This window comes from Lepus europaeus, chromosome 21, assembly GCF_033115175.1.
Source record: "Lepus europaeus isolate LE1 chromosome 21, mLepTim1.pri, whole genome shotgun sequence".
Taxonomy (NCBI): Eukaryota; Metazoa; Chordata; class Mammalia; order Lagomorpha; family Leporidae; genus Lepus; species Lepus europaeus.
The window spans coordinates 56,435,691-56,447,827 of record NC_084847.1 but is presented as its reverse complement, the minus strand read 5'-3'; the positions used below and the strand labels follow the sequence as shown (position 1 = coordinate 56,447,827).

Here is a 12,137-nt window from a genome sequence, read left to right as displayed (position 1 = left end):
TCTAGGCCAGCGCCCCTGCTCCCGCGTGTCACCAAGGCTGGGTCCCTGTCCGGCTGTCACTGTGCAGTGGCCAGGCTGGCGGGGGAGGGCCGGCTTCTCTCACAGTGAGCACAGGGCGGGGTGGGCGCACCCAGAGCCACCGTGCCAGCCCCAGGGCCCCCAGACACACTTACCCTCTGCCCGGCGGCCTCTGGCCTTGGCATGGCACTCTAGGGAACGAGGGTGCGATCCCGCCCCCACACCCACAGCTCCGGGTCGTAGGCCTGGATCTGGAGACAGAGAGCCCCTGAGAGTCCTCTCCCTGCGGTGCCCGGCCCCACCCCTCTGCCCTGGGCCCCGCCCTGGCCACGCCCGCACCCACCTCCTCACACTCCTCTTTGGTGACCCTCGTCTGCCAGCCCATGGAGCGGATGAACTGCAGCCGCAGCTTATGGAAGAGTGGACGCTGGGCGCGGCTCTGCCCGTACAGGAAGGCAAAGATGGCCTGCTTGGAGGCCTGGTTGTCCTCCTCCATGTCGCTGGCCAGGTAGCTGGGGAAGGAACCCCAGCTCTCAGTGGAGGTCCTCATCGGGAGGCCACTGCGGGACGGGGGCTGCCCCTGACCGAGGGGTGACGAGGAGGCTGCTCCCGCCACGCCCTCAGCACCTCGTCCCCCTTCACCTTGCTAAGGTGCACGCCTGCCTCCCCCCACCACATCCTGGGCCGAGGCGGACCCTGGTTTATTCTGGGTTCACTCTGCAGTCCCACGGCTGCTCCGGGGCTGGGCACGGCCCAGTGCACTCGCTCAACAGGCCCCTGGCAGTCACCTGGGTCCTCTGGCACACAGGCGGACCCCACCAGCGCTTGCTGGGTGAACAATGACTGACAACCGGAAGCCACCCTGACGGCCTCCCAGGCTCATGTGGACGGGGAAGAAGATGGTGCCGAGCATCTTAAGGTGGCGCTGGCCTTGTGACAAGCAGCCGCCTCCCACCGGGGCCTGATGACACCAGGGCCCCGCGAGTGGGGAGACAAGAAACCGCCAGCCCTGAACGCAGCTGGGGGCAGCAGGAAGGCTCTGGGGTTCGAGCTGACTCTGAGCACCAAGGTGTGCAGGGGCCCGGATGGAAAACCAGACCCATCGGGACGGGGACGGGCCTTGGCGGGGGCAGGACAATGAGCAAGGGGGTGCTGGGGGCTCAGAGGTTTGGTGGCAGAGAGACGGGGTCACATGCGGGCTGGAGGGAAAGGGATGAGCGTGGGGAAGGGGCCCTGGGCCCCGGGCGGTGCTCGGGGTGTGTGTTGGGGCGGGGGCGGGGTCCCAGGGGAGGGGCCTGGAGTGTGCTCTCTCTCCTCCCGGGACAGTGTGTTTCCTCTTATTTTCTGTAGCTTTTTAAAACTTTTTCTTAAATTTACTTATTTTCATTTTACTGGAGAGGCAGAGAGACAGCGCTTGTCCACCTGCGGCCTCCCCCCTCCCCGAATGCCTGAGAGGGCCAGGGCCAGGCCAGGCCAAGGCAGGGAAGCCGCTACTCACAGAGCAATGAAGAAGTGGATGCGCTGGTACTGCCAGGAGAAGAGGCCGGCCCGGCTGAAGTAGGCCACGACCATGGCCAGCAGGTACTACCGGAAAGGGGGAGAGGGAGAGGGGGCGCAGCCGTCATGGCCCGAGGCGAGGCCCAAGGCTGCCGCCCAGCACAGCACCTGGGGCTGGGGCTTCCCCAGAGCCGGGGCTGCCGTGGGCTCTGAGTGGCGGTGTGCAAGGTGGGGGTGTGGGAGGTGGGGGAACCTCCCACGCCGGGCCGCCTGTCCCAGCCACCTCACCTTGTCAGACACCCTCAGGTTTTTGTCCCAGGCCAGGAACTGCTTCACCACGGGATCCTCTACAAAGAGGGCAGGTGCGTTAGGTGGAGAAGTAGGGCGGGGGTGCTAGGGAGCGGTGGGGCCGCCCTGGGAGAACCCGGCCTCTTCCGGGGAGGCAAAGGAAGTGCTGGGTGCAGGCTCAGGGCCCAGGCACCAGACATGAGGGCCCCGGGGACCCCCCCAGTGTGCACCCGTGGTCCCGGCATCCCTAGTCCAGGAGACCGATAGGCATCCAAGGGGCTGACCAGACCCAGGGGTTCTCCCCCCGGGGGCAGGCCCTGCCTGAACCCAGCCCAGGCCAACAAAGACCAGCCCTGGGTCCTCCAGGGAGGGGCAGCTCATGGAATACCAGCTTTGTTTTTTGTCGTTATGATTGGTTACTGTGAGTTCTCTCTACACGGCCCCCCGGGGTCCCTCCCTACCCAGCAGCCTGGCGAAGACTGCGTGGTGCTCGGGCAGCACCGGCGACGCGCGCTGTCTTTTCAGCCTCATCTTCAGCCCACAGAGCCACTCCACGCCCCAGGTCTCCTGGGGCCCGGGGGCCGGCCCTGGCAGCAGCAGGGAGGCCAGGCGCCTCTGCAGCACCGGCATCAGCTCGCCCTCCGAATCCAGCGCCTCGGCCGACTCCGGGAAGGCTGCCGACCACGCTCTCTTTCCATTGCAAGCAGGACTCTGCGGCCCGGAGCTGGGATCCACCCGTGGGGCTGCATGGAGAAGCCAGGCCCCGGAGTGAGGCCACCGTCGCGGCCTCCCCAGCCTCTGGCCTCTCGCCCTCATTCACCTTGCCAGGTGCCCTCTGCCCGCCCACTCCTGCCTCTGCCCCCGTTCCTTGCTCTGCTGTGGGTGCCCTGCTCACCCCCTCCGCCCCCTCCAAGCCCAGCCTCTTGCGTCCTCTCCCTCTTCCCTCCACCCTACTCGGCTCTCCTGCCTTCTGTGCCCCCTCCCCTCCAATTCCCGCTTGCTCCCCCCTCACCTGATGGTCCTGGGGCCTCATGGTCTAACACCACCTCCGGGGGGCACTCCAAGGAGCTGGGCTGGGGGCTCTGGGTCTCGGCCTGGACGTGCGGTTCACAACTGGACATGACTTTTCTCAAGCGCGCTGTTGCCTCTCACGGGCCCCCGGACCCTTCCCCTGGATTCCGGCTGAACCCAGCCCACCGTGGCTGTCTCCTCCAGGCAGCAGCCCAGCTCTCAGAAGATGCTGCGCGCCACTGCTGCCGAGCGCCCACGGAGTGTGGCTCTTCCAATCGGCGAGGGCGGAAGCCTCTGATGTCACCAGCCATTCCGACCTGGCGACAGGTTGGAGGGAGAACGGTGTAACTGCCATAATGATGTGACACTCGTTCTGGAAACCCGTCCTCGCTGGCCGCTGACCCAGCCTCCGACCGTCGTCCACAAGTACGCGCCGGGGCTCGGGGACCCCCTGCCCTCTCCCCAGCAGGTGCCGGGGTCTCTCCGCTCTCCGCGTGACACATGGGGGACTCCTCCTCTCTCTGTACACTCCCATGGCAGATGCAGGCTAAGAGGAAGTGCTGAGACCTCACAAGGACGAGACGGGTATGGACCAGAGAGCTCGGGGCACGGCCTGATGAGGCTGTGCCGCTCGTGCACCGTGACGCCCGGCACCGAGCACTTCGGGCAAGCGAATCTTCCGCCCTCAGACATCTCTGAGCTGGAGAGATATTCCGAGGGCCTAGGATCAGAGCCAACCGGCCCTGCACACACACACGCACACATACGCTTCCTGCAGCGTCTATGACTCCTCCCCTAGCGCCCACTTCTCAACTGCAGTTAAGAATCTCAAGGCCACACAGCACGGGTGGGGGTGCACCTGTCACCCGCCCCACCGATGTCACTGCCCCAATGTACCCGGCCAATAAAACACCTTCCATGCCGAGAGACCAGACGGCACAGGCTCCCACTGGAGACAGACGGGGGGTCTCCCAGGCTCTCGTCGCCTGGATGTCTGGATCTGGCTTCCCCCTTCTTTCAAAAATCGCCAGGAAACAGACAATATCCAGGGTCTCTCCTCTTGTGGAGCCACCTGGCGCCTGTCCTTTGCGTTGGGCTTATTTCGCTTAGGACCACATCCCCGAGCGTCCTCCACCTCGCGGCCCGTGTTTCTTAAGGCTGGGTGGCACCCCACTGGATGGAGACACGGCAACTGGTTTGCCCGTTCACCTGCTCGTGGCAACGGGGCTGGCACCACGTCTCAGCCCTAAGTCTCGCTTTTGATCCACTGCTGGGGTTTGGTGAGGAAAAGCGCACCTGTAAGGCCAGCGTTGTGGCTCAGTGGGCTGCCCCGGCATCCCACCCACGTGCTGGCTCCAGTCCCGTCTCTTCCACTTCCGATCCAGCTCCCTGCTGAGGGCCTGGGCAAGCCGTGGAGGATGGCAGTGCCTGGGCACCGGGAGGGATCGTAAAGGAAGCAGAGGGACAGGGGCGGGAGCACTGGGAGGTGGAGCGTGCTCGGGTCCTGCGGGGCAGGACTGCAGCCCGAGCCTGAGGCGCTCCTCTGGCCCACGGCTCCCCAGCGCTCCCAGCACCAGTGCTGGTGCACAGTCGTGGTGCTGATCCTCAGTCCCGGTGCTGATCCTCAGTCCCGGTGCTGATGCACAGTCCCAGTGCTGATCCTCAGTCCCGGTGCTGATCCTCAGTCCCGGTGCTGATGCACAGTCATGGTGCTGATCCTCAGTCCCGGTGCTGATCCTCAGTCCTGGTGCTGATCCTCAGTCCCGGTGCTGATGCACAGTCGTGGTGGTGATCCTCAGTCCCGGTGCTGATGCACAGTCCCAGTGCTGATCCTCAGTCCCGGTGCTGATCCTCAGTCCCGGTGCTGATGCACAGTCGTGGTGCTGATCCTCAGTCCCGGTGCTGATCCTCAGTCCCAGTGCTGATCCTCAGTCCCGGTGCTGATCCTCAGTCCTGGTGCTGATGCAAAGTCGTGGTGTTGATGCACAGTCATGGTGCTGATGCACAGTCATGGTGCTGATGCACAGTCGTGGTGCTGATGTGCTTATCCTCAGTCCCGGTGCTGATGCACAGTCGTGGTGCTGATCCACAGTCGTGGTGCTGATCCTCAGTCCCGGTGCTGATGCACAGTCGTGGTGCTGATCCTCAGTCGTGGTGCTGATCCTCAGTCCTGGTGCTGATCCACAGTCCTGGTGCTGATGCACAGTCCCAGTGCTGATGAACAGTTGTGGTGCTGATCCTCAGTCCCGGTGCTGATCCTTAGTCCTGGTGCTGATACAAAGTCGTGGTGTTGATGCACAGTCCCGGTGCTTATCCTCAGTCCCGGTGCTGATGCACAGTCCTGGTGCTTATCCTCAGTCCCGGTGCTGATCCTCAGTCCCGGTGCTGATGCACAGTCGTGGTGTTGATGCACAATCATGGTGCTGATGCACAGTCGTGGTGCTGATGCACAGTCGTGGTGGTGATTCTCAGTCCCAGTACCAATGTGCCTGGGTTCAGCCTGGGTCCTGGCCCACAGCCTTCCCTGCGCTCCGCCAGGATCCACTCACTCTGATGTTTCTGCTGCTTCCTCTCGGGAGGCGTGGTCTTCTGTGTCTTGAGGGGACCCCCCCCTTCTGCACCCCCAAACACGGCCCCAGACCCTGGGAGGAGGACGGGTGTGAGGCATGGTAGGTGCTCTGTGGGGGGCACAGTGGAGAGGTCCTGGGTGCCAAGCCCAAAGTCCTGGCCCCTGGGTTTCCCTGGAGCAACCGTGGGTCTTCAGTCTCCCATCCTCCCTCCCCTCGCCCCCCAAGATGCTCCTGGTGGACCCCCAGCGTCTCCCCCCTGCGTGGCTGCTGATGCTTTCAGCCCTGGCCCCTCATTTCTGGGCCCCCTTCGGCAGGGCCGTCCCATTTTCTCAGCTGAGGAAGGGCAGTGTTCAGGACCGGAGCCGGGAGCCGCAGGGCAGGAGCCGGGGTCGTCCAGCCGCTGCGACGCCGACAGTCGGCTCCCGTGCCACGCTGCCCTGGTCAGCCCGCACACCCCCGACCTCGGCGAACGGGAGAAAACCGGGACGCGGGAGATGGAAAGCAGTGGTTGTGTCGCCAACTGGCCGCTCCGCCTCCCATTCCCCCTGCAGGAGCGCTTTAAGACCATTCCCTTGGCAACGTACCCAAGGCACGAGAAAGGGGCTGCCTGATTGGACAGAAGCAGGTTTGTGTCTCCCAACACTCCAGGTGTGACCTTTTAGGGGACAGGGTCTTTCTTTTATTTTATTTTATTTATTTGAAAGACAGTTACAGAGAGAGAAAGTGGTCTTCCATCCGCTGGTTCACTCCCCAAATGGCCACAATGGCCGGAGCTGCACCAATCCGAAGCCAGGAGCTTCCTTCGGGTCTCCCACATGGGTGCAGGGACCCAGGCACTTGGGCCATCTTCTACTGCTTTCCCAGGCCACAGCAGAGAGCTGGATCGGAAGTGGAGCAGCCGGGACTTGAACTGGCGCCCATATGGGATGCCAGCGCTTCAGGCCAGGGCGTTAACCCGCTGCGCCACAGCACCGGTCCTGAGACAGGGTCTTTCTTTAAAATAAAAATTGTTTTATCACCCACATGGGAGACCCAGATGGAGAGGACACAGGGTGTTCACAGAGGGGATGGGAATCCAACACGGCTGCCGTTCTCATGGAAAGACATGGACGCACAGACAGAGCAAAGAGACGCTGGGGTGAGACGCTGGGGTGAGACGGGGACCCGTGAGCCAAGGACGGATTCTCTGCCACGCCCTCAGGAGGGGCCAGACTGAACTCAGACCGTGGGCTGACTGTCCAGGACAGAGGAGACAATGGTGCTGCTTTGGTCACCCCAGGGGCTAATCTGCCATCGCAGCCTAGGAAACCAGCCTGCCTGCATTTTGCATGAGAAAGATCCAGGTTGGACCACGCCTCCTCCTGGTGTCTGGCTGTCTTCCTCCTCCTCCAGGACGCCCGGGGCACCGGGACGGATCGCCATCCCGGATGTGCGAGTGCTGCAGACTGGTTAGGGCACTTGAAGAAAGGATCCACGCTTAAGATCTTAAGACCTGGAACCCCATCGGGGTCTCTCACACGGTGGCAGGGATCCAACTACCTGAGCCATCTTCACTGCCTCCCAGGCCTGCACGGGCAGGAAGCAAAAGGATCCGCGCTTAACGGCGCCGGTTATCTTCATGCAATTGGCACACCGTGGAGAACGAGGCGAGAGTTCAAGGATGGGCAAAGCCTCTCTAAGGACAAGGTCAAAACATAACAGTGCAGAGATTTGAATACAATAAAGAAACACACACACAAAACTGTCCCCGAGAGTTAAAATGATAGACGGTAAATTAGGAAAAACCCTTGTATCTCATACGAAAGAGAAATTTTGCTTTATATGCAATGACCGTAATGGCCCGGAGGTAAAAGGCGGGCACTGCCTCTGGCTGTGGGGGAGTACCAGGGTCGGGGGGTTCCTGCCCTGGCTTCAGAAAGCGGGGAAAACACACTTGGACCCCTGAGAGAAAGGCCGGTCCTCACAGGGCCCAGCCCACTGCCTGGAAGAGGAGTGTCGCGGTCACTGGCCAGGAGGGGCATCCTGGGGAGCCGGCAGGTTCCTCCAGCAGAAGGGATGGCGTAGAGTGGCCACTGAGGCACGGCAGCTGGAAGCCACAGGCAGAGGACAGGCGGAGCAGGTGCAGCTGGGTGTGGTCAGCGCCCGGTGCATGGCAAGCATGGGGCTGGGGCCCAGGCACGCCCTCTCTACGCACCCCCGCACCCCCCGTCCAGGAAAAGCGCCAGGAGACATGCCCCCTAGGGGGGGGAGGTGCTGTCACTCATGCTACCGTCACTTTAATTGATTTGGCAGGAGCTCAGGTGGTGCGGACAGCAAGGACTGAGCAGGACCCTTCCTGACCACACAGGGCACCCAACAGCCACTCTGTTTATGGGCTCTTTGTAAGGCCACAGGCGGCAGAACCACAGGGAACCAAGGCTGGGCTGGGTGCCCATTCACCAGCACAGGCCTGTGTGTATTACTGAGGCAGCGGCGTCTACACAGCCACGGCGTCTACACAGCCACGGCATCTACACAGCCACGGCACAGTCCCCTGATGGATGTGGCTACCTGGAGCGGCGTGGCGATTTAACCCAAGGCAGTGCCACTGTCTTCACCACCATCGCCTTTTCAATTTTTATTTATTTGAAAGGCAGAGAGAGACAGAGACAGTGACAGAGAGAGACAGCGACAGAGAGAGACAGAGACAGCGACAGAGAGACAGAGACAGCGACAGAGAGAGACAGAGACAGCGACAGAGAGAGACAGAGACAGCGACAGAGAGAGGTCTTCCATCCACTGCTTTTCTGTTCCAATGCCTACAACAGCCATGGCTGGGCCAAGGCAAAGCCAGGAGCCAGGAACTCAAGCCAGGTCCCCTGTGTGGGTGGCAGGGACCCAGACACTTCAGCCATCGCCGCTGCCTCCCCTGGTGGGTGCCAGCAGGAAGCTGGAACCGGGGGCGGAGCTGGGACCTGAACCCAGGCACTTCAGTATGGACGGCTCCAGGCGTCCCAGGCAGCGTGTTAAGGGCTGTGCCAAGTGCCTGCCCCGCCCACCTCTGTGTTTTAGAGCAGAAAATCACGGGGAATCCCGGCACTGGTATCGCGATAGTGTCCTACAGAGGCAAGAGACTTCCACAAGCAAAGTTACGGAAGAAAACCCCCAAATTTTCAACCTGAACATGCACTAGGACTCTGAGCGCCAAACTTTCTCTCTCTCTCTCTCTCTCTCTCTCTCTCTCTCTCTGGCTCACTGTAGCTAGCTATCTTTTCCAGCCACATGCTAAACAAACAGACAGTAAATTTTAGTGCATTGAAAGGAAACTTGGTTGTAATCTGTGTATCCTCTGGGCCTTTTAGTAATAACCATAGTTACCTCAGCAATCAAGAAGAGAAATATTGGTGCTGCCTATGACGCTGGCATCCGGGAGCTGGTTCGAGTCCCAGCTGCTCCTCTTCCAGTCCGGCTCTCTGCTGTGGCCGGGGAAAGCAGCGGAGGATGGCCCAGGTGCTTGGGCCCTGCACCCGCATGGGAGACCAGGAGGAAGCTTCTGGTTCCACACTGGCCCACCTGTTGCAGCCATATGGGGAGTGAACCAGTGGATAGAAGATCTCTCTCTCTCTCTCTCTCTCTCTCTCTCTGCCTTTCTAATAAAATAAATCTTTAAAAAAAGAAGAAGAAGAAGAAGAAGATTTGCTTAGAAAAAGTCTGGCTCCTGGCAGTGAGTGCAAGGTTTGTCCCCGAAGGCTCCCATGCTGGAGGCTTGGTGGTGGCATGGAGGCAGGGGCCTGGGGGGAGGTGAGTGGGTCCTGGGGCTCCGGGCTGGTCTGGAGGCCGGAGGGAGGGGGAGCTGCTCTAAGACCAGGAGCGCCTGCTGGGTGTGGCCGGCTCCCTCCCTGCTTCTCTGTGTGTAAGGGGGGGGGGGGGGCGGGGGGGAGCAGGCCAGCACGCCGGGGCCAGGCTGCTGGGACCCTTCAGCCATGAGGATCACAAGCCAAAGAAACCTCTTTCCTTTTCTTGCTTTCATTTTTTAAAAAATATTTATTTATTTATTTATTTATTTGAAAAGCAGAGAGAGAGAGCGGGAGAGAGGGAGAGGGAGAGCGGGAGAGAGGGAGAGATGTTCCATTGACTGCTTCACTCCTCAAATGTCTGCGACAACCAAGGCTCGGCAGGCAGAAGCCAGGGGCCTGGAACACACGGGCCCAGGTACCCGGGCCATCACCTGCTGCCTTCCAGGGTGCACAGCAGGAGGCCAGAGGCAGGACTTGAACCCAGGTCCTCGAGGGCCGCACCTTCCCCTCTGCACCAGGACCTGCGTGGAGTTCCCAGCTCCCGACCTTGGCCTGGCCCAGTCCTGGCCACTGCAGAAATCCGCAGACTAAACCAGCAGATGGAAGAGCTCTCTCTGTCTGTTTCTCTTTCAAAGAAAATGGAAATAAATAAATTTTAAAAATGGCTAATTCATGAAAAAACTATATCGTATAAGGCAAGTGGTTAAAGCAAGACAACTTGCCTACTGGAAGTCCATTTTACACCTTTGATTCTTTAAAAACTTTTTAAATTGATTTTTATTTGTGGGGCCGGTGTTGTGGCACAGTAGGCTGGGCCTCTGCTTGTGGTGCCGGCATCTGACATGGGCGCCGGTTCCAGTCCTGGCTGCTCCTCTTGAGATCCAGCTCTCTGCTATGGCCTGGGATAACAGTAGAAGATGGCCTGAGTCCTTGGGCCCCTGCACCCACATGGGAGACCCAGAGGAAGCTCCTGGCTTTGGACTGGCCCAGCTCTGGCCACTGCAGCCATTTCAGTACTGAACCAGTGGATGGAAGACCTTTCTCTCTCTCCCTCTCTGTCTGTTACTCTGCCTCTCATAAATACATAAAAATATTTTAAAACATCATTTTTATTTGAGAGTCAAAGAGAGACAGACGGACAGAGTGAGCTTTGCCATCCCACTGGGTCTCCCCCGATGCCCACAACGGCCGAGGCTGGGCTCCGCGGCAGTCGGGAGCCGGACCTCCCCGCTGGAGACAGGCAGAGCCAGGCACCTGAGCCGTTCCCACGGCCTCCCAGGCTTTGGGCCGGCCGAGGGCTGCAGTCGGGAGCTGTGGGTGATCCTGTGAGACGGCCCGCCCTGCCCGTGCAGGAGCCAGAGCAGGGGATGGAACTCCGGCACTCCAACCCGGAACGGCGGAGGCCTGCTCCTTCACCTCATGTGTGACCAGGGTAGCCGCTGGAGCCATGCGCAAGCAGCTACGGGCAGGCCATGTCTGTCCCACGCACCCTGAGTGTCCAGACACTCAGCATTTCTTTTTCAGCCAAATAGACAATGTGGCATTTCTGCGGGTTCCTCCTTTACAAGGCACAGTGGAGACGGAATGCCCATCTACTGTTTCTCTGTTTCTTGTTAAGATTTATTTGTTTATTTGAAAGGCAGAGAGATACAGAGAGAGGGTGAGACAGAGAGAGAGGTCTTCCATCTGCTGGTTCACTCCCCAGTTGGTCGCAACGGCCGGAGCTGAGCCGATCCGAAGCCAGGAGCCAGGAGCCCGGAGCCCGGGTCTCCCATGCGTGTGCAGGGGCGCAAGGACTTGGGCCATCTTCTGCTGCTTTCCCAGGCCATGGCAGAGAGCTGGATCGGAAGTGGAGCAGCCAGGGCTCAAACTGGCGCCCGTATGGGATGCCGGCACTGCAGGCGGAGGCTTAGCTCACTATGCCAGTGTGGCTGAAGCAGTATGGGTAGGAGAAACAGGTGATTAAAGAGAAATAAAACAAAATTTTATAGTGGTCACAGATCATGACAGGTCCATTTCCCCGGCTTTCTTTAAATCCCACTACAGCCTGTGTCTGCCTGTTGGCCGAGCAAGCCCAACAGGTTCTGTAACAGAAGCTTCGATGCGTTTCCCAAATCCACGTGAAGCTGGGGGAGCTACGATGGACGCCATCCACGGATATAAAGTGTTAGCAGTAACAGTGCGCTCCCGTAGGGAAACTCAGCAAGGTGCGCTAACGAGCCCCTGGATTGCTAACACTAACGGTGAGGGAACTTCTGCCGTGAGAACAGGAGGAAGAACCAGCGACCAACGCTGCTGCGGGACGTGAGATTCAAGGTAAAATCTAGTGTGTGGGGGGGTGTTTGGTGCAGCGGTTGCGACACTGCTTGGGGCACCAATGTCGGATCAGAGCGCCCGGTTCCTCCGTGCTTCCAGTCCAGCTCCCTGCTAATGCACCAGGAAGACCAAAGAGGATGGCCCAAATCCTTGGGTCCTGCAACCCCCGTGGGAGACCTGGATGGAGTTCCTGGCTCCTGGATTCAACCTGGCCCAGCCCAAGCTGTTGTGGGTGTGTGGGAGTGAACTACCCCCCTCACCCGCCCACCCATCCTCCCTCTCTCTGTGTTACTTTCAAATCAATCTGAGAGAGAGAGAGAGAGAGAGAGAGAGAGAGAGAGAGAAAAGAAGAAGAAGGAGGAGGAGGAGGAGGAGGAGGGAGGGAGGGAGGGAGGGAGGGAGACGATCAGTGACTCACGCCGATGTACATCCATATCGGAGTGCCTGGTTCCGGTCCGGCTTTGCTTCCAATGCACCAGGGAGGTAGCAGGCGACGGCTCAAGTGCTTGGGTCCCTGCCACCCACATGGGAGACTCAGGTGCAGCGCCTGGTTCCTGCGGGAGATTTGTGGAGTGAACCAGTGGACGGAAAAATCTGTGTGTGTGTGTGTCTTGTCTCCCTGGACTTCAAATAAAATGAAAACAAAAAAATGTTTTAATTA

General features: G+C 60.1%; 1 protein-coding gene across 1 annotated transcript; it reads right to left on the bottom strand.

The window, feature by feature from the left end:
* Positions 1-209: 209 nt before the first annotated feature.
* Positions 210-11,910, bottom strand: LOC133750562 (speedy protein E4-like). The gene is made up of 8 exons (XM_062180132.1): positions 11,895-11,910; positions 5,331-5,456; positions 2,816-2,926; positions 2,265-2,546; positions 1,804-1,862; positions 1,517-1,602; positions 362-530; positions 210-269 (listed from the first exon to the last, which is right to left on the bottom strand). The coding sequence occupies exons 1-8, from the start codon at positions 11,908-11,910 to the stop codon at positions 210-212; spliced, it is 909 nt and encodes a 302-aa protein (XP_062036116.1).
* Positions 11,911-12,137: the final 227 nt, after the last annotated feature.